Here is a 27,742-nt window from a genome sequence, read left to right on the forward strand (position 1 = left end):
AATAGTTTGTTACAGGAATGTGTCACATAATAATGAGGGCATTTTAAGAACTGTATTGGTAGGGAATTTCATTGTTGTATGAATGTCAGAATATACCTACACGAGCTAAGATGGCTACTGTGTCACTAAGTGAGGTTTTTTGGCTTTCTTATAACACTATGGGATGGTGGTTCTGTCCCTTAGCACTCCACACAGCAGTCCATCAGTGATCAGAGCACCACTGTAAGGTACATGACTGCACTACAACTCCTTAACACAATCTGGTGTTTTCCAGAAACACTGCGTTTTGACTGATAGCTTATCTGAATTACGGGCCACAATAGTCTATTGAATGAAAGAAATAATCCCATTCATAATAAATTAGAATGGCCACTAGAATTATGCCCACCACCATTTTGTGCTTTTTAGAATACACGAAATCTGAATAACAAAATCTTAATCAGTAAAATTGGTATAAAAAGAATGTAAACATGCAAGCTGGTATTACTGTAATGTTTTTTAAAAGGAGTGGCGGTCCCTAAAAAGGCTGATGGCCTGCAGAAAAATGATCCCCGAGAGGCAAGAAGAAAATCTGGTTCAACACAACTTAGTTAGCTGGGCTTGTTCAAGCTTTCACTTATTTTAGCCATATTTAAGCACAGCACAATTTTTGGGGAAAAAAAAGTTTCCAGAGGACGATTAATTCAACCCTGTGTGTACAACATTTAAGACATGTTTACATTGAAACTCTTTACCAAGTACATACGGCTCCTTCCATAAAGATGGTTATTGACTTAGAAACCCAATGCTTCTAAACATAATAGCTTATGGGTGTCAAGATTGATTTGGCCCTAATTTCACACTAGAAGTTACTTAGGCTGTTGTAAAGCACAAGTGACAGCTCTCATGAGGATGGGTTTTATTGACTGAGAAGCAATGCTCACAATCTAGGAAGGGAGAGCCTGGGATTAACAAACACAACAGTCTGGGGGAGCCTGGTCCTACACAGCAAAAAGTTTCCAGGTGTAGCAGGGCAATGGTGGGGTATGCCTTTAATCACACCACTTGGGAGGCAGGTGTTTGAGGCCAGCCTGGTCTCTACGACAGCCTGGGCTACACAGAGAAACCCTGTCTCAAAAACCCAAAAGCTAAAACAAAATATTACCAGGTTGTAAATAACATCCACTCCCAGAATTTCAGGTAGTAAACAGGTAAACTCCTCCCCTTTGAAGAGACAAGCCTACGCGTTTAACTCTCCTGGTTTCCCTATCGCCTGTGTGCACAAGGACCTCACACCCTCTAGATATAAACCCAGGACAAAGTTGGCAGACCAACTTCTAAGTGAAAATGACCTGGCTATAAAGGATTATAGATCCAGCATGATACTTGGGAGCAAGGTGAAGACATTCTCTTCTTCTCAGTCACCTGTCCACTTACTACTGGTTAACTAACAAGATTAGAATACTAGATTGTCTGGGAATGGGTAGATGGGGATATATCTGTGGCAGTAAGGATACTATTGGGTGGAATGCCCTCCTGAGGTAAGGCCTCTTTGCAAGTCATCCACAGCACAAGCAAGAGTTTAGAGTCTCTGGGTGACCAAAATGGAGTCTGGACTCATAATGGTTTCCCATCTCAATGGTTCTGGAGGATCATGAAGGCCCAGAATAATACCTGCTAAGTTTCTCTTTAAAACTTATCTTCCCCTTTCTCTGTTCCCTCCCAATATCTCTGCAGACACCCAGGCTTGGTTCTGAAAGGCATAAGGGTTAGCTATGCTGCAGTGAAATAAAATTAACTCTAAAACACACTTAAGCTCCACAGACAACTACACTTTCCTGCCAATAAAGAACATGGTTTTTGGAGAATTTGTTTTTAATCTTATATTTGGCAGTGTAAGAAGCAGCCCCTGGGTACGAAATCGCAGATGCACTTTTAACCCCTTTACAGTCCCTTCTCTCACAAAAGTATCAAATCCAGAAAGGGCGAATGCACTGGTCCCAAGTGATCGGACAGCGACATCTTAGACAAAGTCTGGGCCTTTCTCATCCTTCCCTTGGTTAAGCTACATGTTCTCTGCGATCTCTTCCTAAAAGTAACCATGAACTAGAGACTCCTAACGCAAGAATATGTTAAACAAACGGCCTTTAAACACATCCGGAGCCTCCACGACTAAGACACTTGACACCTCCTTGACTGCACACTGCATACTTGACTGTGCTTATCTCAGATGTCAGCCTCTGATCTTGGAAATAATTCATTCTGACACTGAACTGGGTAATGCTTCATTTTTAAATAGTGTGGACTTCCTTACTGGGCATGGAAGATCATGAAGCACCAAGGCTGTTCCACTCCTACCTTGTTTTTAAAAGTGCCTCGTGTTCTGTGGAGCACAGAACAGGTGCTCAAGATCTGTCTTTTAAAAAGTTAAAGCTATAGCTTATATAACCCTCAAGGTGCACACGCACGCACGCGCACACACACACACACACACACACACACACACACGCTTGTGATTATTAATGACTACATTTACTCCACAAGGAAAACATTAATAGAGCGCTACTTTAAAAAGGTAATATACATATGAAGTTCATATGCACATACATTATTGAAATGCTAACTGAATAGATGCATGGTTCAACTGTGACCAGAAACTGAAAAGTGTAATACAGCTATGAAACACCCAGTCGATTTCTATTTTAAAGCTGGCTTTTCACCATTGTATATATACAATGTTGCTGATGAAGTGAAATATGAATGCATCCATGCTAGAAAATAACTGAGTTATGACAGGCAGATCTTTTGCTTATATATACAAATATTTCTAACATCTTTGAAACTTTTTTATTCAAATGGTATGATTTGAGAACGTATTTGCATGCTGAACCATATGTTTTCTCATCATCAATCATCAAACCTTAACTGAGTATAGTAAGAGGCAGAGCCAAGAGCCTCTCTGTGAGTTCAAGGCCAGTCTGGTCTATATAGGGAGTTCCAGGATAGCTAGGATTACATAGGGAGCCCCTGTTTCAAAACAGTGAGACTCTGTCTCAGAGGGGCGGGAGGAGAGAGAGTAATAGAGAGAGAGAGGGAGAGAGAGAGAGAGAGAGAGAGAGAGAGAGAGAGAGAGAGAAAAGAAAAATGAAAAGAAAAGAACTTATTTCCAGAACTCACACATAAGAATACACTCAACTTCAAATCCAGCTGGTAACTGTTCCCCCATTGCTCTCTCCTCCAGTAACTGTCTATATGCCTCTTCTCTGTTCACATACCACATGCCCAACTTAATTAGGAAAAGAAGAAAAGGATGACTTTAAACTAGTAACTGGTCACTATCCCTGACTCTTCTGGATGGTGAAGGAATTTTCTGGTTCTAAGCCCCAGAATGACCAACTTCCATGGCACTGAATTAAGTCTATTTAGCCGAACTGCTTTTCACTAAAATAAAAAAACAAACAAATCTCACAAGACTAGGAAGTAAAAATGGAAATTACTTTATTCAATTATTAATGACAGAAAATATGTACACATTTTATAAATCATCTCTATAATATGACAGTAACGATTACATAAAATAGTTCTTTGTAACTCTACAAATATACACAGTTTTTATCCGCAGGAACTTAAAAGAAAACCGCTTTCCTGGCTGGTCAGGAACTGATGTCCCTGTGGCACTATGGAAATCCTGGACCTTTTATCCTACTGAACAATCCCTCCCCCGCCCCGCCCCATTACTCTCAGGTAAAAAAAATTAACCCAACTACAAAGGTTCTAGATTCTCACTCACACACTCTATGACAAACGAGAGCACTCATTCCTCCTTGAAGGTCAGATTTGGCCATTTCTCACTGTGCCATTCAGCCAAAGCCAACGAACAAGAGTCTAACTCTAACTTATTTATCAAAAACATCACAAAACTGGGGGCCCAGAGACTGAACTACCGAACAAGGAGTATACCAGGGCTGGACCCAGCCCTCCCCCACTTACATAACAGATGTACGACTGGTCTTCATTCTGGCCCCCAACAACTAGAGCAGGTCTTTCCTGACTCTGTTGCCTGCCTATGGATCCTGTTCCCCTAACTGGGCTGCCTCATCTGACCTCAGTAGAGGATGTACCTAGACAGGTACTGGAAGGAAGGTGCGCTTCGATAGGGATATAAAGTGAATAAGTAAATAAATTTAAAAATTCAAATTAAATCACATCAAAAAAATAAAAACCATGAAGGTTAAAAAAATCACAAAATCTCTTTTATTTGCTTTCATAGATGGTGCAATAACAGTATTTATTTACTTATAAAGAGAATTTAATAACTGTCTTGTTTAGGTTTTGTTGACTTAACATACACTGGAGTCACCTGAGAGGAGGAAATCTCAATGAAGCTGCCTCCATTAGACTAGGCGGTGGTGTGTCTGTAGGGCATTTACAGAATTCGTAGCTGACAGGCAGTGCCATTCCTGGAAAGTTGATGTGGACTGTATAAAAAGTAAGCTGAGCAAGGCATGAAAAGCAAGCCAAGAAGCAGTGTCTTCGGTGGCTCTGCTTCAGTTCTCATATAATCAGTCTCAGGAAGTCTTCCGTGTACAAAAAGAAACAGGCCCTCACATATCTGTATGTGTTTCTGTATATGCACATACAAACATATAAGACAGTCCACTGACTCTGTACTACCGTGATGATGTTTTCAAACACTTGGTGAAATCCAGTGGTCTCTCAGGAGCAGCTTCATCACAGTATCTTTTGATTAGTTGATTTAAATCTTCATTCAAAAATGCGTCTCCTTGTAAAAATTTATCCTGAAAAAGGTTAAAATTAATAGTTAAAGCCACTCACATTGTAAGTAATAACCAAGCAGAGCAGAGCCAAAGACATTAACAGTGAACACCAACTAATGGGTCAGAGTGTGTGGGGTTGGATGCAGTGATGACATGTGCTTTTAAGCACTCACAGGGTACAGACAGGTGAATTCTGTGAGTTCAAGGCCAGCCTGGTCTACACTATGAGTTCTAGACCAGCTAGAGTTCATGGTGAAACTCTATCTCAAAATGAACAAACAAAACAACAACAAAAATACAGTAAAGGGAGATCCTTGGTCGGGTCTTTGACCTAGCCTAGCCTGAATGAAAGTCTCACCAACCATTTCTTTAGAATTCTAGCCCCATGAATCTAACCCAATCTCAACTCCGAGAGCCTGACCTTTGTGGTCAACACCTAGAGTCCCAACTGCTGGGAGGCTAAGGCAAGTCAGTAAGTTCAAGGTCAGCCTGGACTACGAAGCAGTACCCTGTCTCAAAAAAGACAGATGCATTGACTTAATGTTTACCTCCTCTATGTAAAAACAGTATCATATACCTTCTTTTTGGAGTTGAAAGATTCAACAGGTGGGTTGAATGTCATTTCTGCCATGCTGTAAGCCTCAAAAAGTTCAAGTGCAGATCTATAATAAAAAATACAAGATATGCAGAGATATTTGTGTAACTTTAAGAACATTCAACCGACTCATTCATTAAAGATACAAACTAGAACTGGGGAGTGGTGGCACACACTGAGTCCAGCACTAAGGAGGTGGAGGAAGACAGACCCATGAGTTTGAGGCCATCCTGGTCCATAGAATGAGTTCCGGAACAGCCAGAGCTACAGAGAGAGAGACCCTGTCACAAAAAAACAAAACAAAACAAGGGCTGGAGAGATGGCTCAGTGGTTAAGAGCTCTTGTTGCTCTTGCAGAAGACCTAGGTTCAATTCCCAGCACCCACAAGGCAACTTACAAACAATTATAATTCCAATTTCAGGGGATCTGATGCTTTCTTCTGATCCCAAAAACACACAGCATGCACATGGTACAAAAATATATATGTAAGCAAAACACTCACACACATAATTAAATCTAAAAAAATTCTTCCATATGAAATAACTAATTCTAGTATTTCAAGACAAGCAGGAAGTCAACTTTTAAGTGGAGCACACCTGCAATCCCAGTGCTTGGGCAGTGGAGGGAAAGGATCAAGTTTGTAAGATTATCACTCATAAATCCTTACTTATATGATTGTTTGTGGCCATCCTATACTACATGGATAAGAGGCCAGGGAGCTGTGGGACCAGGAGGAGCAGGCCTGCAGCAAGATAGGGGGCAAGACATGTCCAAACCCCAGAAATGTGTGGCAATAGTAGGATCTCTTGGCCCCTGCCCCGGGTCTGTGTGTCCCTGTGCACACAGCCCTGCCACACCTTTGCGCCACTGGGGGAGGTCACACAGCCCAGTAGCCAGACTAAAACTTCTTTTCCCCTTATAAGGTCATGTCCAGCAGCACCTGGAATTCCTCCTTATGCTAATGAGGCATCCTCAGCACCCTAGCCCCAGCCAATGATGTACACTCATCCTAAAGCCCCTGCTTACACCCCAAAGGTTTAAATAGCTTTTGCTGCCCCCAATTAATGAGCTGTCTCACTGAAGCATGTCTCCCAAGAGTCTGCACTCATGTGAGGTCTCGTCAACCCTCCCCAGCCCCAACTGTTCAGCCCTGCACCCCCTATTCAAGACCCACTGGTTGTAATGGTGGGCTGATCACTCTGCTATGAATGGAGAAGCAGAGCCTGAATGACACACGTGACCCTGTCTAAAACAATCAAACAAGAGTACAAATTTCTTCCATTTTTATTTACTCTCAAAGACAGTATGAAATCAGTCTAGGCTACAATTCATTTATAATATCTAAATTAAAGAAATCTATGGGCTTACAAAAAAGAAAAAAGAAAAAAAAAAAAGAAAGAAAGAAAAGGAGAGCAAAGAAGAAAGAAAACCCTGTGGCTGGGCAGACAGCTCAGTTGCTAAAGTGCTTATCATGCAAGCTTGAGAACCTGAGTTCAAAGTTCAAGCCTAGCTGCCCCGGGCTTGGGGGAAAAAAGCCAGGCATAGCATAGTTATTGTAATCACACTGGGTTCACTGCCAGCAAGTCTAGATTCTGTATCAAAAAATACATAAATAAAATGGATGACTTCTGAAGAACAACACACAATTTGAAAATAGTCTAGTCTCCCGAATCTCTCATACACACATGAACCTGTACACACATGTACACATACACAATAAATAAAAGGATAAGGCGCTGGTTCAGAGTCTCTCAGTTTAGAAAAAGGTGGTGCTTTGGGTTTCCTCCCAAGCACAAAACAATAAACCACAAATGGGCCAGCATCAAGAGGACCTCTGAGCTCCAGGCCAGCCTGGTCCGAATAGTGAGCTGCAGGCCAGCCTGGTCCGCAAAGTGAGCTCCAGGCCAGCCTGGTCCGAAAAGTGAGCTCCAGGTCAGCCTGGCCTCCACATAGTGAGACTCAAAGAGAGCAGAAACACAAAGCAGTGCAGTGGCAAATGCTACCTTCGGCTCAGCTCAGGCTTGAGGGCCTCAGACCCCTCAGATGGTGCCCCAGCAAGCAGATGTGCTGCAAATCTTCGCACAATGGGATGGTAATGTCTCTGAAGAGGAAAAGAAACATTACTCACAGGTCAATACTTTAAAAACACAAGCCGCAGCTTATTTTTTTTTTTAAATTCAACCTAAAAAATAACTAACAAAAACATGAATACTGGTCATTTCAAACACATATACAAAGAGTATTTGTTACTTCTGGACCAGAAAATCTGCCATGAGAGTGTCTCCTTGAAATGACACTGAAGCTTTCACCCTTGCTACCTCAACGCATGGCTGCCTAAACATGATGTGAACAAGCACAACATCCTAGAGACACGCTCGCATGAGAGCAGGAACTCTGACGAGGGCCCTACTCCTAAGCAGAGCACTAAACAAAGGTAGCTACGGACTGCAGATACGAAGTGGGAAATTAAGTCTTTCCCAGGGCTGAGCCCTTAGCCGATACTGAAAAGTCAGCCGGAGGTTAGATACATACAACCAACAATAAACAGACTCTGAGAGTTCTATTTATGTATTTATGCACATGTATGTGTTGATATGCTTACGACTTGTATGTATACATATATGATATGGTGTATACTATATAATGCAATGTATATGTTAGCAACTAAAGAAAAAGTGGCCATAAACTTGAAAGGAGCTAGAGCAAATGGACACGAGAGGGGATGGACATGAAAAGGAAGGGAGGAAATAATATATTTTATTTTAATAGAGCCTTAAATATTTTTAAAGAATATAGTACTAGCCAGGTGTGGTGGAGCACAACTTTATACCAGGTCACCCACAGATCTCTGAGTTCTAGGACAGCCAGGGGTTTACAGAGAGACTCTGTTTCAAAACATAAAACCTTTGTTCTAAGGATTAAAATAAACATCTGTTAAATTACCAAGTTAACAGTATAAAAAGAAATAGCAGAAGGCAGTTTCTATTTCATAGTGAGAAGTAAGTTACCAGTTTCTAGGCTTACTCTAATGCTGGACTTGCTATCAGATCTTGGCACCGTAGGTGAGGCTACTTTGTAATGGAGTCTACCGGTCTCCTTGGATAGGACCCAGTACAGTATAAATGTACCTGATAACAAACCGTTTTCTGAACAGTGTTGGGGAAAATCCACTAAATCTCCATAAGCTCATTACAAAACTACGTTATGTTCTGCCTTTTTTAGAAAATGTACTCAATGGCATAAGGAGTCCAGCATTTAAGTTACACTTCCACAGAAGGCATTCCAGAAAACACATATGTGTACTCTGGCAACAGCTACCTGAGGAAAAGGGGAAAACATATTGCTCGCTCATAAAAGGGGTCGGGGGCAAGCGAGGAGAGGGGAGTGGCGGAGAAGAAAGGACGGCCCCTTACCCGAAGTGCGTGTAGCTCCCACAGCGCGGTGTTCTGTGCATTACAGTACTCCGGCTCCTCCAGCTCAGGGAGAAACACCCCGCTACCCTGAGACTCATTGTCAAGCAAGAGATCTGTTCTGGGAAAAGTCTGCCAAAACATCACATAAAAAAAGAGTTAACTAAAGTAACTTAAAGACTGTGACTGTCCTATACTTGTATGTAAATCTGCAGTTATAGTAAGAGCTACAATTTTAAAATCTTTAAACCTAGCTTTAATAAACAACATGCATGTGTACCATGAAAGAACGTCTTGGTTTGTAGAGATTTACCAATCTGCAAAGACAGCACATACTTCACATCTTCTAATCTCACTTTGAGGAATCTTTCTTACAGATAAACTCTGAATGCACCAACATCTGTTAGAGCATCATTTATAACAGCAGTTTCTATATCCTTAGAACAAAGAAGCATTAAAATGCTACGCTGTGTGAGTGCAAATCCTAGTGCTACCTATTCTTAAATTCGCAGTAGTTTAAAGAGCACTGTGCAAATGGGCAGCAGGCTGGGCAGTGACCCGGGCACAGCTGCTGCTCCACTTTCACAGTCCACCAGCAGTGTCCTGAGTCAGGGTCTCACTGTGTACTCTGGCTGGCCTCAAACTCACTTATGTCTGCTGCTCAGGCTGGCCTGAAACTCGTGGGCTTGAGCAGTCTTCCAGATCAGTATCCTATGTAACTGCAGGCATGAACCGCTGCCTCTGGCTAGGAACTACTTCAGTAATAAAGGTGAAGCACTCACGGGAAAGAGGCCCCGTGAGAACTAAGCTCGGCTTCCTTATGTTAGTTACTACTTACGTGCATCAATATCCTGGTCATTGCTAAAAGGCCGATGCTTGAATTTGGAAGAACCTGCAGAGCAAGCGTACAAAGGCGTTTGATGAAGGCAAGAGCTCGCTGATGAGAAACCTGCTTTCTGCGCTTGGTTAGCATGACATCAAGGCAGTGGAGCACAATCTCAATGCCGTCGTTGGTAGCACCTAGAACAGATGTCCTTCAGGATCATTCTCATTATGCTTTCATTATGCCACTTCCTGACCTCCAGAGACCCCATGATACCTGCTGTCATACCTGCTGCAAACCATCCTCCTAGCCAAGAGAGCCTTAGAGATGCGCTGGGCTGCGCTTACTGCATTTCCGGTCAATGCCAGGAGTTCTTTCCCCCAAATCCTGCCTAGCACTAACTACAGGCGCACGGCAAGGGCAAAGGCAGCCATGTGGAGCAGATCCTAGCTCTCATCTGCTACAGCTATGACCAAACTCTCTCAGACTATACGTATGGACCATGCAAGCACCTTCTGAAAACATACCTGCATGCAATGTGAAGAGGGTCTTGTAGAGATGTGTATAGAACTTCATCGGGTCAATATTTAAAACATCACCTTTGAGATGACAACAAAGTCGTTAGGTTAAGTCACAGTCTCCAAGGACAAAGCAAACGAAGCCTAAAGTAGTAACTCACCTTGTCCAGAAAGAATATGAAAAGCAGTCTGAACGCAGTGAAGACTTTCTTGATAACTTAGATCCTTTATAGAAACAAAACAATAACAGATGAGAGTGATTTTTGCCATTTACATCTTTAAAATGTAGTTCACTGATAAAGTTACTTACACCAGACTCAATGAGGGTATGAAGAACCACTAATAAATCATCAAAAAACTCCACATTTATAAGATGTGCAAACCTAGAATCAGATAAAGCTTAATTACTAAATAATCCAAAAGCAGAAATAAAGCAAGTAAAAACAGCTTGATGGGGGTTGGGGATTTAGCTCAGCGGTAGAGCGCTTGCCTAGCAAACACAAGGCCCTGGGTTCGGTCCCCAGCTCCGAAAAAAAGAAAAAAAAAAATAGCTTGATGTAGTGAGGACTTGGGTTTCTTACAAAGCCCAGTTATACACAGTGTCCCATGCTAGAGCAAACTGTGCTCCTAACCATTGCAGGCCCCTGTGCCTGTGGGCTGCTGGCACTGAAGTGGGTCACTGGGTCACACAGTGGTGGTTAGGGGTGGGGGCGACGGACACAGTTATATCATGTGACTCTATTTTTGTTTTAATCCCAGGTGTGGGACATGGGACTGCTTCAGGCTGTCCACAGCAGCTGACTACTACCTGGTACTCTGGCAGGGATGTAATTCTGCCAGCTGCAGATAGCTTATGTTTGAAATCCCAGGGACCTGAGAGGATATAAAAGTGCCAGAGCACAAAGAGGCTGCAGCGGCCGCTGCTGGCTACTGCTGTTGAAGTTTGTCGAGTGGTCGTGAGCAGAGAGACAAGAAAACACGGGATATTCTGCTGATGAGGACTGGACTTGCCCCAAGGGACTGCAGGCCCCTAAGCAGCAGGAAGTAATCTGACAAGATTGCCGCCCCCTTCCCTCTCTAACTTTCTTTCTTTCTTACCTAGTGTTAGGGGGTTGGAAGGAACTGGGCTGGAAAAGAGTGAAAGGTAAAAGAACCCAATAAAATAGCCAAAAAAAAAGTATAGTTACACTTTGAGTTTAAAACAACACTATAATTACTTATTTCTAATTGTAATGGAAGTAAGTGATCACTGATAGCTTTCACTTAATTCAAATCTACTTTTTACACAGTTCTTGAACTGCTGGGCATTGTATTTGGTAGGAATATGAGGCATCAGACAAAAATACTCTGTTCTGAGAAACAAGCTAACAGGTGAAAGCAAGTGCCCTGACTGATGCATTAGGTCTGCAGGTCAGAAAGGAGGCAGCAGAAACAAGCCTCGCAGCAAGCAGGGAGCAGTGAAGTAAGAAAAAAGACGGTCAGTTTTAAGAACATGGGGTAGGGGTAGGCTGGAGAGATGGCTCAGTGGTTAAGAGCACTGACTGTTCTTCCAGAGGTCCTGAATTCAATTCCCAGCAACCACATGGTGGCTCACAACCATCTGTAATGGGATCTGATGCCCTCTTCAGCTGAGCAGTCATATGTACAAATAGAGCACTCACATCAATCGATCAATCAATCAATCAATCAATCAATCAATCTTTTATAAGAGCATGGACATTGGGAGTTAAAGGAGCTGCTGCCAGGTGGAGCACATAACCTTGGCACTTAACCTGGGAATATTGACACTACGATATGCTTGAAAATAAAATTTGAAATTATTGGACTGGTGACTAATTAAAGTTCTGCTACTACTGACTTATGTGATACGACATTGAATCATCTGACTGCCCGGAGCCTCTGTTTCTTGAAACAAATGAGACAGCAGAGCTCAGAATCTTAGCTACTAGATGTGAGAAGACTCTGTACATTACAAAACATCAGGTCCAGACGTCTGTTAGACCTCTGAACAGAGTGACAGATTCCACATGCACTGCTAACAATTTTGTGGGAAGTAATGTGGCGTTATTGGGGGTTGGGGAAAGTGGTTTCAAGACAGGGTTTTCTGTGTAGCCCTGGCTATCCTAGAGTTCACCAGAGATCCTGCCTCTGCCTCCTGGGATTAAAGGCATGAGCCACCATGACCCACACAATGTGGCATTATTAACCAGAAATTACGACGAGAAAAGCCTTTACTCGTGTGCTCAAGTGCATGATGATACAAATAAGTGGTGTGTGCCTTTAATTCCAGCACTTGGGAAGTGGAAGCAGAATGATGAGAAATCCGTCATCCTTGACTATAGCACAAGTTTGAGACTAGCGTGGGCTGCATAAGACTGTTCTTCAAAAATCCTTAAAACTAAAAATAAACTATTTAAAAAAAGAAGAAAGGAAAAAAATGTTCTCTATGTGCTACCATGGGAAGGTCCCCTGAGTTACTTAAGGGGACTTATAAGATACATATTCTTCCACTTATGTGTCAAAAAGGACAAGCAGACACACAAATACATAGGAAAGGAAGCTTATTTACAGTTCATATTCTTTGGACTTACAAAACGAGCATATATTAATGTGGACTTTTTTTTTTCTTTTTTTTTCGGAGCTGGGGACCGAACCCAGGGCCCAAAATGAGCATATATTAAAAGAACCTACTTTTAAAATAGGAAATTATCCATAAGAAACAAAGACAAAAACAAACAGATGTCAGGAACTAGAAATGCTAATTCGCACTTGGAAACCACAAGTTATAGGCCAGTCTGAACTACATAGTGACTTCTAGGCTACTCTGGAGTACAGAGAAAGACCTCATATCAAAACAAAACCAAACCAAACTAGGTTTCATAATCCCTCCTTTGCTCTGCCTTTCCTGGAGGTTTCCAATGACAAGGACATAACCTTTCATAAGGAAGCACAGCCCTGGTGAGACTCTGTAAGGACAGAACTCCTATCTTCCAGCCAGAGCTGTATTTCCAAGTCTGTTTCTAAATCTCTGCTACCTAATGTGGCTAGCGGGAAGTTTCAAATTGCGTCTGTGGTGTGTGATATATGGTATAGGACAGGAATGAGCACAAGGAACCACCAGATTTAATAACTGGCTTTGAGCTAACATTCCTAAGATCACCAGCACGCACAAGATCTACTTTAGCAGGAACAGATGCAGAGAACCAGAGGCATGATCTGGAAGCTGGGTCAATAAAACAAAAGAATTGTGTGTGTGTGTGTGTGTGTGTGTGTGTGTGTGTGTGTGTGCGTGTCCCCACAAAAGGGTGGCAGAACACCGACAGCAAAGTACCAAAAGGCATCAAGAATCTGGGTTGGAAAGATGGCTCAATGGTTAAAGGCATTTGCCCTTCAAAGGAAGGTACATCAGCACCCACAAAGCAGCTTACAACGGTCTGTTAACCAATCCCAGGGATCCAATGCCCATTTCTGCCCTCTGTGGGCACCAGGCACACTCATGGTGTACAGACATACACGAGGGTAAAACACCCATACACAGAAAACAGAACAGAATCAAGAACTGAGCGGTGAATCTTAGAGATGCCAGAAAAACATTAAACAGAAGAAAAAAGAATCAACTTTAAAAGATTTGAAATGAGAAAAGCAAAAGGCGCAGCACAAGGAAAGGCTGTGAGTTAAGAGGAAGTGAGAAGTGTAGCACTGGGACAGCACGGGTATTCACAGCCCACACGGCCCTTACTTGGCGAGACCCTCTAAAACCGCTGGCAGAAGAGGTGACTTCTGGGCCTTCTTCAATATTCTGAAGTAGGTCACAAACACAATATTCAGAGTCTCTGTGTGCTGGCAGAGAAAGCAGACAAGAGCGCCTTAGAACTAGCTGGTTGTTCTCCTTGAGTTAGAATAATCACAATTTTCAAAGCCAAAGCTGCTTTCCCCTTTCTCATCCCCCAAAAATTCAGATTTTGGAACGAAATCTGGTGATTTCATAAACAGACACGCATCACCTCATACTTCCTTATATGTCAAAAAAAAGAAAATCTACCCAAAACCCATGAAATAAAGCAAAATGATATACCTTTAAGTCGAAACAATTTGTAATCAAAATCGTTTAGCAAAACATTTTGAGGGTAGGACAGAGGAGAACCGCCTACCAGCTTCAGCTTCTTCTCAGTGCTCTCCGACGCTTCGGCCTCCCGAAGTTCCCGCTCCAGTTTCTCTTCTGCTTTCTTCCACTGAGAAGAGAAAAGGGAAAACATGGTTTATATGTTTGCATATATACTTATACACACACATACTTACATACATATACATACACATGTATGCATGTATATACACACACACAGAGACACACACACATACATAGCAGCAAAAGCAAAGTCGAGGCAGTGTGACTGCTATAAACCATGGTAAGACCATACATGTCTGTGAATATAGGCATGAGCAAAGGCAGAAAGGCATGGATATGTACACTAACTAAATTAGTGACACTGTGTGTCCCTTGGGAAAGGTGGAAGAATGAAAACTTACGTAACTGTGGTAACAACTACTGTTTATAAAGACCGTCAGTACATGTGCCATCTCATTTAAACTGTCAAATGACCCTTAAGGGTAGATACTTCCTGTCAAAAGTTTTGTGGGTGGATTGGTGTCCTTAGCCACTGGGGTTCCTGCCTGGCTACAGGAGGTGGCCTCTTCTGGTTTCATATCCCCACTGGTAGGCGTCTTGACTAAGGTCACCCACATTGACTCCTGGGAGCCTCCTCCATTCCAGGTCTCTGGGACTTCTTAGATACTGCCCCAAACCACCTACCCCTGCAGCTACATAGTTCTACTCTTTCTCCTGGCCTCTGAGCCACTTTTCATTTACTGGCACTTTTGAAGGTTAATTTAGGACACATAGTATCTACCCTTAAGGGTCATTTGACAGTTTAAATGAGATGGCACATGTACTGACGGTCCTATCTAAAAGCAATGCAGGGACAAAAATGGAGTAGAGTATATAGGGAATGTAACTGGCCCATGGGCCCAATCTCTGACACTATTAAAGATACTCTGTTATGCTTGCAGCAGGAGAGGCTACAGCCTGTCCTCAGAGAGGCTCTTCCCAGCAGCTGACTGAAACAGATGTGATGCCCACAGTCAGACAGAGCTCGGGGAGTCTTATGGAAGAGTTGAGGGGAGGATTGAAGGCCCTGAAGGGGACAGGAACTCCACAGGAAGACCTACAGAGTCAACTAACCTGGACCCTTCCTATCTCCCAGAGAACATACATAGACCGGACTGAGGCTCCCAGCACATAGGGCTGTCTTGTCTGGCTGCAGTGGGAGAAGATGAGTCTAACCCTGAAGAGACTCAATGTGCCAGGATCGGGGGATACCCAGAGAGTCCCACCCTCTCAGAGGAGACAGGAAGGGAAGTGGGGGGAGGGATTCTAAGGGGGAGAAATGGGGGGAAACAGTGTTCTGGATATAAATTAATCAATTAATTAATTAAAAAAGAAAAATGAATCAAAATTCAAAACATTAAGAATACAACTACCTCAGTCAGGTGGTAATGGGGTGCACACGCAGCACTCAGGAGGCAGAGAGGCAGGCAGATCTGCACCTCGAGTTCAAGGCCAGCCTGATCTACAGACTGAGTTCTAGGACAGCCAGGGCTACAAAGAGAAACCCTGCTTCAAAACATCAAAAGAGATGGACAATAGATCTAAACACAGGGCCAGGGAGAAGGCTCAGTAAGTAAAGACATTTGCTACCAAGCCCAGTGACCTGAGTTTAAGTCTCAGGACCCACATGATAAAGAAAACCAACTCCAACAGTTCTCTCTTGACTTCCATACACACATATGCTATGGCACATGCAAACACACACACACACACACACACACACACACACATACAAATACAACTAAGAAAGAAATCATTAACAAATACTGGAGAAGAAGAGAGTCAAGAACAACTCTTGTTCATTCTTGATGGGAGTGTCAACTGATAGACACTGAAAATCAGTGTGGAGATTATTAAGGAAGGCCGAACCACCATGTGAGCCAGGTATGCTATTCCTGGAGATATTTTCTACTAGTAGAGACACTACCTCATCCCGGCTCACTGCTGCTCCATTCCCATCAGCTAGGAATTGAAACACCCAGTAGTCTACCAGCTAATGAGTGAACAATGAGAATGTTGAACATACACAATGGAATGTTATTTTGCTCTAAAGAAAATTAAATGAAAGTTTGCAGGCAATTGGATGGAGTACAGAGAATTATACTGAGTAAGGTAATGGAACTAGGCACAGAAAAATAAATGTCACATGTTCATCCTCACAGGAAGATTCTAGCTTCCAAACTCAGAGTCTGTGCCTTCAAGGGTGCCTGTAAAGCCAGCAGTGGTGCCCCACCCTTTAATCCCAGAACACAGAAGGCAGAGGCAGAGGCCAGCCTGGGCTACACAGTGAGTACCAGAACAGCCAGGACTAGGAAAGTTTCAAGAGGCACTGCTAAAAAGATGCCTGAAAGGAGGGGGTAGCAGAAAAGTAGAAAGGGGGGATACTGGGGCTAGAAAGATTTAAGCAGGGAAAATATGGTGGGAAGGGAGAACTAATCAAATCTGAGGCCTACAAAAGAGTCATATAAAAACCTAGCTTGTAACCAAATTTTAAAATGATTTTTTTTTTTTAAGGAAAAGTTTGAAGGAAGATACCCTGCAAGGCTAGGAAAAGCTGCTCCCAGAAGCTACCAGTTTTTAAACAGAACCCCCATGCTGGGAGTAGACAGCTCCTCAGGGACTATATGGGGTCAAAGAGGCCCCAGAAGTAAACTAAACAATATAGGTTCTTGTCATTCCTCTTGGCAGCCCACTAGAGTTCAACAATATGACACTATTACTGAAAAGACCATATATCTTGTATTCAGGATATAAAGAAATCAAGCTGGAATTTATCTGGAACAGTTAGTCCTCCCTTTCACAATCCCTAAAGGTGTTACAGAGCTGCTGGGGTAGAAAAAGCAGCAATGGTCTTATCTAGTGTGAATGTTATGATCTCCACAGACCAATCAAGCAGGATGCCCCCACTTGTGCAACAGAAGCCTACTTTTATGGGATAGCTAACTGCTCTTGGCTGGATTTAAGAGTTGTCTCACAGGACAAAATTTAACCCTGGGTATTATAAACATAGTCGAAAAAGCCGTGGTGGAGAGATCACAGGCCCTAGGAGAGAACCAAATACTGTTAATTAGCTAAACTGACCTAGCTTTAGGCTGCCTTCTAAAAATCCATGCTTACATACACAGATAAACGCTACTGTCAGCCTCATTCAGATAAGCCTCCTCGCTGTGAACAGTGGTGAATCCACAGACTCACGGCAGCACACCACGATGTAAGAATAAATGATGGTGAGTGCTCTGCCTAAACAAATCATTCCGTCATCCTTTCCAAGGCTCAGGGACACTGCAGGAAAGGAGAGGAAGACTGTAGGAGGGAAGATAGGGAGAAGCCTATGAAAGGCCATCTTCTGAGAAGACACAATAACCGCAGTCAGGAATTCATCACAGCCATGGACGGACCTGTCGACAGTCATGCTCATCACAGCCATGGATGGACCTGTCGACAGTCATGCTCATCACAGCCATGGATGGACCTGTCGACAGTCATGCACGGAGGGGGAAGAGCTCAGGCCGGCCTAGTCCTAACTGCTGAACTACTTGCTACTGAGGGATTGTGGAGAGGGGAAAGTGCCTTCCATTGTTTGTAGCCACAGTTAGCCCCACCAGGCTCCAACCGAGACTTGGGATGGTCACGGGTGGCCTTGGTTAAACCGAATGGGCCTGAGCAGCGGACTCATGTGTGTATCTTTGGGAGTGGAGGGACCGACAGAGATGGTAGGGAGATTTAAGAGAACAGTGGGAGAGGGTAAACAGAGTGCATTAAATACATATATAAAACAACAATATTAATCAAAACAAGTCCTTTCTTCACTGTGATTTACGCAAGATTTATCCATCTAGACTTTGATTGCAAGGCAAGACCCATCAAAGCAGAATAAAAAAGAAAATGAAAAAGAAAATAAACCAAACCTTTCTTTGCATTCTTGATAGAGTTTTTCTCTTTTCCTTGAAAGTCATGAACCTTTTTGGTTTGTTAATGTCCTCTGTATCTTTTTTCACTTCCACTTCCTTGATTCGCAGGCATAGAAATGTTTTTAACATCTAATAGTGAGAAAAACAACAAACACAGTTTACTCGGTATTTATACCACACCCAAAAATTCCGTAGAAAGGAACATATTCTAAGTGTGCTGAATGTCTTGTCACATCAATACAGAGTTCTACTCTCGTCAGATAATGGGAGACAAGATGGCAGAGGGCTTAAATGGGCTAGGAAGAGGTTTGGAATGGAAAAGACCAATCAACAATCAAGACATTTCTAAACTGGCTGTGCTCTACCAGCTTTTACAATTAACAGTGCCAGCACTCATCTGGTCCTCACAGCACAAAATGGTACATTTTGAGCCCCTGCATCTTCTCTTGAAGAAACTACCTGTACACTGAACCCTCAGTCACAGCAGCTTATAATGTTCCAACACACACATGTAGAAGGGAAGGTGGGTATTTCAGGTAACAGGACTAAAGCCCATTTCAGCACGGGCTAAAAATGATTACCAAAAGACATAAAGTGAAATAAATCTAAAGTCATTCTCGGTATTCTCAAAATTTCAAATATTTTGTAGGAATTCTATGTGCCCATAAAATATTACTAGCCAAAGAAAAACAACTCCAAGGATATAGTTTGTAGGGGGCTGGAGAATATAGCTTTTATTCTAGCATCACTGAAATTAAAAGGATTTCTCTATAGCTGAGTTTCATATTCAAGCCATATTAAATGATTATCTTTTCTCTTAAGAAGCCTGTGATTGCTGGCGGTGGTGGCCCAAACCTTTAACCCCAGCACTTGGAAAACAGAGGCAGGTGCATCTCTGAGTTTGGGCCAGCCTGGTCTGGAGAGAGTTCCAGGACAGCTAAAGCTGTCCTGAAAAAAAAAGAAAAAAGAAAAAGAAAGGAAGGAAGGAAGAAAGGAAGGAAGGAAGGAAGGAAGGAAGGAAGGAAGGAAGGAAGGAAGGAAGGAGAAAGAGAAGAGGAGAAGCAGCAGCAGAAGCCTGTTATTTATTATGTAGGTGGTTTAACTAAGTATCATCACTTTTTAAAGGGAAAAAGGAATTGAAAATTATTTGAAGGCAAAGAGTATGAAATAACAAATACCTAAGCTAAAGATTTGCTTCTCGGTTATTTTTGTCTTTCATCCCTCATTAGTTCTCATTACATAAATTTAAATTTTCTAATAGAGCAACATCTTTGAAAGATCACACAGAGAAGCACATCTTTATTAATGAATATGTAAATATGACTTAAAAAAAATGGCTCACTCAGCTAGGTGCCTGAGTTCAGATCTCCAGTACCAATATATAAAGTTGGGTGTGGCACTGTGCTGGGGGGGTGGGGGACAGGGGTGGGGAGGGGTCGGGGAAATGGGGAATCTCAAAGGGGGGTCGAGGACAGAGTGGATCTCAAAGTTCAGTGGCCAAAGCATGAGCTTCAGCTTCAGTGAGAGGCTGAAATAAGGGTGGACAGCAACCAAGGATTATCCTCAGTCTACTGTGTCATCCACATGTACATGTACACCTGAACACATGCATGCACAGACCCAACTTCACAAGCCCAATACCACGCACAAAAAACAAAAGGATGCACAACTAACCATGTGTAACAAGAGATTAAACAGTAACAATGAGGATTGGGCAACCACTCAGGAAATGACTCTGATCATTAATGACAGCCTCAGTGACACAATATTGTTAGAAAACCATTTTTAAATGATTAGTACTGGATCTGCTAACTCTACTCAAGAAATCTCATTCCTAATACTCACAATAGAAAAAACCGATACAGATAGAGACCTCTCCGGCACTGACTGGATCAGAACTCTTGAGACAACTCACTATCTACTAGGCAGGGTGCTGTACGTTCCTGGGTGAGATGCTCAAGTGCACCACATCCTATCAGATGTGTCGAGACGTGTTCCTGTCAGAAGCCTATTTTTTAAGTTTTGAAACAAGGATGTATATATATCTCTGTACATCTAGAAGGCTATACATAACAAAATGTCAGCAATGTCAGTTAGTGAATGGACACATTTAACTTTTCACCTTATATAAATGCATCTGTAAATAAATTTCTTGAAACAGTAAAAATCACTTTGTAATTAAAAAATTCAAAGTGAAAAAAGAAAGGCTTACCTCTGGTCTAACTTCATAATTTCTGCCCTTCACAAAACCAGAGATCACTTTAATTACACCAAGAGAAGCTTGGCCTAGTTTATCTTGTTTAAAGAGCTTCTTCACTGCTTCGCAACACATCTCAGACACCTGAAAAAGAAGCGTTACAATAAAGCAGAGCTGACCCGGACCAGGCCACCCTGTTGCTGGGGACCGTCCGCATCCTAAGAAGTTAGCACCGCCATGGAGAGCCGCTCACTAAGCTAATGCTCAGATAATCTTCTGAGAGACCGTGAATAATAAGTGACACTAACACACCACGGACAGCTTATAGAGGACTTAAGGGTTATATAGTGTGTGTTCTTTCCATGGGGACAGGAGCAATAAACCCGTTTTCAGAGCAACCCACCGATTTTGAGCCATCATTCATCAGAGGGACAATCAGTACAATGATGTTGTTGTGAAAGTTAAAATGGGGCAAGGCCACCAACAGCTCACAGAGGCTCTTCACCGCCACTTCAGCCAGCCCTTTGTAGGCCTTTAGGGACACCACGTTGCTCTTCTTCAGCTTCCTCTGCTTCCAGTCTGATTAAAACACAAATGCAGTTAATCACAAGATTTTGGTCTTGGGACCAGAAAAAGAGAGAAAGAACATAAATCACCTCACTAATCTTTCAAAGTAGTTACACGGCCAGATGGGATGCGGGGCTAGGACACTGCTTCAGTGAGTAATGGGCCCGAGGTCAACCCCTGGAATCCACAAGCTGGAAGGAGAGACCTGACTACGAACTGTGCACTTGACACTTACACCACGTTACACCACATGTGCATCGTCGCGTAGAACCACAGATTTTATGTGTGTATAAATTTGCACATATATAACAGTATTAATCTTCATTTCATTCCTAGTATATTTACAATAAATTCTTTTATGTGTGTGCACTGTGTATGAGTCTGTGCCCACTTCCATATCATGTCAAAGACAGAGGACAAAGTCAATGTCTTTCTGTGTCACCTTTCACCTTATTTGTTTTTAACGTGTTTATGTGTGTCTGTGTGTGTGTGTCTGTGTGTGTGTGTCTGTGTGTGTGTGTCTGTGTGTGTCTGTGTGTGTGTGTCTGTGTGTGTCTGTGTGTGTGTGTCTGTGTGTGTGTCTGTGTGTGTCTGTGTGTGTGTGTCTGTGTGTCTGTGTGTGTGTGTGTGTCTGTGTGTGTGTCTGTGCGTGTGTGTGTGCGCGTGTGTGTGTGCGCGCGCTTGTGTGTGTGTGCTTGTGCGCGCGCGTGCGCATGTGAATGCAGGTATCCACATGGCCCAGAAAATTCACTGGCGGTCCACTGGCTTCACTGGAGCTGGAGTTATAGGCAGTTGTGAGCAGCCTGACTCGAGTCCTGTGAACCAAACTTAGGTCTCCTGAGCCATCTCTCAGGCTCTCCATGTATTCTTTGAGACAAGGTCTCTACTGACTGATCCTCCCCTGGGGCTTGACAATGGTCAGGCAGGAACCTTCGGGATGAAACCCAGGTATGTTTCAGGCAGATACCAAAGCATAAAGGCAATACCCAAGCATCCCAACTCCATGTCGCATCCACTCTACTGCTTCCCCGTCCTACTTGGGCCAGCCATCGGGAGACGGCAGCACTGCTTCAGCTGGTCATGAGGCAGGCCTTGGTCCCAGCACTCAGGAAAGGAGTCCACGGAGACGAAAGCATCTCACCTAGGCATCTACACTTCTTCTCCATTTACCACCCAGTTTTCACCACACTGCCATTTTTCCACAAATGGTGTGGAGTTTATCATTTAAGTTTCTTTTAAGTTTTAAGTTTCTTTTAAAGGCATGAACATCTATTTCAAAGTACAGCATTTTTCTAGAGTTCTAAAATTAAAAAGAAAGGGGAAAAAAAAATCCCAACTGTTGACAAATTCAACAAATGCATGGCTACCTAGAAAGGACCACAGCATGCTGGGTGTATACATGGCTCGGTTACAGTGAGCTTGCCTAGTGTGCATATGGTCCTGAATTCAATCCCCAGCACACAAAAAGAAAAACTAAAGACTACAGAAACAAGGAGGCTAATACTTATAGTTGATAAACTATCTAAACACTACATGTCCGGACATCTAACTGCTTCTCTTAAATCATACAACATCCAGTGATATTATCACAATTCACTGATAGAAAATAAGGCACAGAAAAGTAATTTACCTGTTATGTAAATGGTGGAGAAAGGCTGAACTCTGGAAGTCTTTCTGTACTTTGAGACAGGGTTTCTTCTCTGGCATACAGTGGACTTGAACTCCCTATGTAGCTGAGAATGACCCTGAACTTGTGATATTCCTGCCTCCCCCTTCCCTGTGCTGAGATTACAGGTGTGCATCATCACAGACACCTGGCTTACGCAGTGCTGGAGATGGGAACCATCATGTACAAACACTTGTTAAGAACTCCTCCAAGTGAACTACAGCCCAGCCCCCAGGAAGTCTGACTTCAGACTGCCCCTCACAGAGCAGAATATAAGGTTAGTATATATGTACCTTTAAGATATGTTTAAAGGTTGGGTATGATGGTATAAGTCTTTAGCCCCAGTCCCCAGGAGGCAGAGGCAGGCAGATCTCTGTGAGCTTGAGGCCAGCCTGGTCTAAGTACTGAGTTCCAACCCAGCTAGGGTTACATTTTAAAAAAAAAAAGTTTACTATACCTTTAACTATTTGCTCCAGATTTTCCAAATAAAATTTGTATTGGCTCACTAGGCCTTCTTCAAATTCTCTTAATTTCTGGGTTTCTTTACGAATCTGGAAAGGTCAAAATCATTTTATATTTAAATATCAGAGCATTAAGTTCAAAAGCTGGCATAAAACAAGTGCCTTATTCTTGGGGCGAGGTGGGTCCGGGGCACAGGTTAAATAGCAATAACCCCTATTTTCCCATCTCTAGCCCTCCAAAATTCTTCACTTATTTTACGCAGTAATTTTCTTGAGCATCACCTTGGCAGATTTTTCTGCTTCAGTTAAGGGCCGGATCTTATATGAGGGAGTGATGTCCTTAAACAGCTCCATCAGTGAGATGATAGCCAACTTCCGGACAGTGACAGCCACATCAGGGTCCTGCTCCATCAGCATGGCACGAAGCTCCTTCAGTTTTTTAATCTGTTAAGGCAAGGATTTGTAAGACTACAGAAATCATGGCATCTGAACATTTCAGAGCAAAGGACAACAGACCCACATCTGGCATCACAAGTGGAATTTACCTGCTGACTCAGAGGCAAGATACATTAAACACCAATGAACACGTCACGAAAGTTGTATGGAAACCATACTTTAGTTATGTAGGCAAGTACAAACTTTATTAAAAGTAGGTTAGGATCTGGGCGTGGTGGTGCACACATTTAATCTCAGCACTCATTTGGGAGGCAAAAGCAGATGGATCTCTGAGAATCTGAGGCAAGCCTGATCTATAGAGAGAGTTCCAGGACAGCCAGGGCTATACACAGAAACCTTGTTTCTAAAAAAACCAAAATGGAAAAAAATAAAAGGAAAAGAAAGAAAGAAGGAAAGAGAGGGGGGGGGGAGAGAGACACACAGAGAGAGAGAGAGAGAGAGAGAGAGAGAGAGAGACAGAGAGAGAGAGAGAGAGAGAGAGAGAGAGAAAGAAAGAAGGAAAGAAAGAAAAGCAAAACCTACCCCCAGGTACATCTGGGCTGCACTAATTCATTAATGAACTTGGTGGGTCATCAAACAAACAACAAAAACTGTCGTGGGGCAGGGTATCTCACCATATACGTTTATGAAATTCTCAAAAGCAAAGAAAAATACTTCTAAAAATTAAAATAAGACCTCTATGGTTCTATAATTAAACAGTAGAACAGAGATGAAAACTATCCTGACTTCACCTCTCTGATTCTGATTCATACATTACAACTACTACTCACAGTCTGGCTCCCGTGATCATGACTGAAAACCTGACTCCAATCCCTGGAACCCAGATAAAGACCAAACAAGAGAACCCACTCCACAGAGCAGTTCTCTCACACCCTCACTCCTGTGGCACATCCCTTCCCCCACGATAATAAATAATGTTTAACATAGATCTAATTTATCATTCAATAAATAAATACCTGCCATACTCAGATGCTGGGAAAGTCAAGAGAACAGGAATGACATCACTTAATATAGTATTATATTTATTCTCATTCATTCCTCACAAAGTGTTTAAAGTGTTTCTTTTTTAAAGAAAGAAGTGGCCCCTGGATAAAATGACCAACCCCATCTCAAACAGCATTGGCAAAGCCAGGTCTGAGCCTGAGATGTCTGGAGTTTACATTCAGCACTGTCCCCAAGTCCCAAGGGCAGCTTCTGCAGCTCTCACTCTATTTCACCCCTCATTTCCTTCCTCCTTCCTTGTTCTCTTTTCCTCCTTCCTCTTGTATTCCCCCCTGCCTCCTTCTCTCCCTCTTCCTCTTTGTTTCTCTGGTCTTTGAGACAGGATCTTACTTACAGGCTAACTTTGAACTAGTGGCAATCCTCCTGCCTTTGCTTCCCAGATGCTAAGTTTATACAGTATTTCCTATTTACACATATTCTTGAATTGATTGCACTGACTTTTATATAGAAAGCTGCTTATTAAAAACCATAGAGACAGGCATGATAGCACATCCCTAGTATCCCAAAACCCAGGGCAGTTTGAGGCCAGCCTAGAAAGACCCTGACTGACAGACAGACAGGTGTAGGGCTGGAAGAGTATCTCAGTGATATGGCAAATCTCCTAGCATGCTTGTGGCCCTGGGTTTCATCATCATCACACAATCTCACACTCACACACACACACACACACACACACACACACACACACACACCCTCTATAAACCAGTCAGGCAAATCTGTAGGAAGATTCTTCTTCCCTAAAAATGTTTTAGACACTTACTACCTTCAGGGTTACTAAGATAAATCCTGTATCTTTGCTTACAAATAAGGAGCATAAATCTTAGCATCTGATTGGCTGTTCTAAGCTCATGAAAGAAATTAAGTTGAGACGCAGGATGAAACTAAGATGCCATCTTTCCTTTCATTCAACTCAAACCTATGTTTATGTCGTGTATATCTATAGGGAACCAGAGCTCTTTAACACCGCGGTTTACACGAAATTAAGACCACTCACATGACTTTCTGGATCTGACAGAATAGCAGATGCCAAGGTTGCAATCTGTATTTTCTTGTCCTGCAGCTTCTTCTTTCTCTCAATCACATGCTCTTCTATGGTCAGCTCTTGCCTGGGTTCTTCAATAACCTCTGAAAGAAAAGGGGCTTTCCCCTTAAATACTCCTCTATTCACAGAGAGCTAATACATTCAAGCTAAACCCATAATAAAATGAATGAAGATAATGGAGAAGCTGTGTTTATTGCAGTGTCTCAGCCTCTCAACAACCATGTAGAACAAGCACTACCATCCTTTCTAGAACACTAGGGTGTCATTTCATAGGCAAGAGAACAAAGCAGTTTGACTAACTTCAGTTTCAAAACCTAACAGAAATGGACCCCAAGTCTAAGCTCAAACTCTTAACTACTATGCTAATAAGCCCACGACTTCATTAGCTAACGAAACAAATGCTGTGACTCGGTTCTTCCTTTCCTTTTTTTTTTTTTTTTTTTGGTTTTGTTTTGTTTTATTTTGCTTTGTTTCTGGAGACAGGGTTTGTCTGTGTAGCTGTGGCTGTCCTGGAACTTACTGTACACGGGGCTGGCCTTGAACTGAGATTTGCCTGCCTCTGGCTCCCTCCCCAGTGCTGGGATTAAAGGTGTGCACCACCATCACCGTCCAGCTCTGACTCAGTATTTCCTTAAGATACAAAACACTTTTCTTTTTGTTTTCAACTCTGTGTAGTGCTTTGACTGATACCTTAAGAATGAAACTAGGTAATAAACTCAAAAGTATAATCTGTATGAGTGAAACCAGTTTAATACAACAGTTGATCTATAATCTCATATGCATTTTTAATGAAGTCTGCCAAGTTACAAATAAAGTCTGACCAGCTTGTTGTCATACATTCTAAACTAATGGTTTCGAGTAACATGTATTTTCAGGCTAATTTTGATTAGTTAAAACTACTCTACCGCCATGGTGGCTACATCTCTAATCCCAGCATTCGGCAGGCTTCAGGACTGCCATGAACTTGAGGCCATCTTGGTTATGAAGTAAGTTCAGGCCAACCTGAGCTACAGGATGAGAGCTAGCCTGAGGCAAAAAAACAAAAGGTGAAGCTGGGGGACAGTGAGATGGCTCATCGAGCAGGAGTCCTCATTGAGCCAAGACTGTCCTCAGAACTCACACCCACACATGCACAATAAACGAAAAAAAACTTAAAAAACTTAAATAAGCAGCAAAAGTGTTTTAAATATTAAAAACCCACATTTCAATCTCTGAAAAAGACATATACGAGCATAATTGTACTTAAAAAAGAAATTTCACATCAAAAAATTGAATTTTGCTATCTTGAAAAGGAAGTTTTTTTAAGTCCTTCTCTTATAATTAAAAGGATTCAAACAGTAACAATGACAATTCTTCGTGTTTGCCTCACCACTGAAAAGACTGTTCACATTTTTCCATAATAAAAAGTGTATCAATATAAAACAAATGAATTAATTCATTAATAAAATAAGCCTATCAAATTCCACAAGGTGAGACTTTCAAACACAGAAAATGGCCTTCAGAGCAGTACTCAACGTTGCCCCTCTAGGTTCACTGCCTAGATTAACTCCACTCCTCACGCCAAAGATCGAGCCCCAATTAACCACTTATCAGATACAAAGATGCGTTTCATTACCTTCCTCAACCTCCGGCTCCTCTTCCTCCTCCTCCTCTTGCTGGATGGCAGTGACTATTGGACAGATTTACATATTAAAGCCATGACAACATTAAGTGGTAAAACAAAAGTAGACAGGAGCTGAGCAGTGGTTAGCACTGATATCAAGGTAAGCAATCATTGAGTGACTGGGGCAGCGCCAACAATGTTCCTGGAAGGTGGCAGGACTTGGTGTTTGCCTTGATGGCATTTCCTGAGTACATGCTTTGCTATAAATCACTCTAATCTTGTCTTTGATTTTTGCTTTTTTCTAAAAGTTTTGTTTCACAAAATCTTCTCTTTTTCTCTCTACCTCTGTCCCATCTCCTTCCCTCTTTGAAGAGATAATCACCCTAACTTTGTAGCTCCGGTTAGTCTAAATGCAACAGATATCTGAAAGAGCCCTGTGAGCCCGGCCGGCATCACCCAGCCTGCTATTGCTAATGGCAGATACTCTTATTCTGTAATATGACTAAAACCTAAAATACAATTAAACTTAATGAAAAAAATAACTGCTCTATTAGTGAAAACTGGGTGTG

General features: G+C 42.4%; 1 protein-coding gene across 4 annotated transcripts in view; it reads right to left on the reverse strand.

The window, feature by feature from the left end:
* Positions 1–4,212: 4,212 nt before the first annotated feature.
* The window catches only part of Noc3l (NOC3-like DNA replication regulator), a 28,583-nt gene continuing 5,053 nt past the window's right edge, over positions 4,213–27,742 (reverse strand). Inside the window, exons 5-21 of one of the 4 annotated variants that reach the window (NM_001108523.1) lie at positions 27,186–27,239; positions 25,523–25,653; positions 23,353–23,514; positions 23,067–23,160; positions 20,780–20,955; positions 20,392–20,520; positions 18,177–18,308; positions 14,255–14,335; positions 13,843–13,943; positions 10,414–10,486; positions 10,265–10,328; positions 10,113–10,184; positions 9,601–9,782; positions 8,766–8,894; positions 7,356–7,453; positions 5,335–5,419; positions 4,213–4,778 (exon numbers count right to left, since the gene is read on the reverse strand). In NM_001108523.1, the coding sequence (NP_001101993.1) occupies positions 4,650–4,778; positions 5,335–5,419; positions 7,356–7,453; positions 8,766–8,894; positions 9,601–9,782; positions 10,113–10,184; positions 10,265–10,328; positions 10,414–10,486; positions 13,843–13,943; positions 14,255–14,335; positions 18,177–18,308; positions 20,392–20,520; positions 20,780–20,955; positions 23,067–23,160; positions 23,353–23,514; positions 25,523–25,653; positions 27,186–27,239 (1,892 nt within the window). In that variant the 3' untranslated portion in view covers positions 4,213–4,649. The other 3 variants (XR_005489086.2, XR_010055154.1, XM_063268665.1) reach the window with 3 other exon arrangements.

The sequence above is a fragment of the Rattus norvegicus genome, chromosome 1 (assembly GCF_036323735.1).
Source record: "Rattus norvegicus strain BN/NHsdMcwi chromosome 1, GRCr8, whole genome shotgun sequence".
NCBI lineage: Eukaryota > Metazoa > Chordata > Mammalia > Rodentia > Muridae > Rattus > Rattus norvegicus.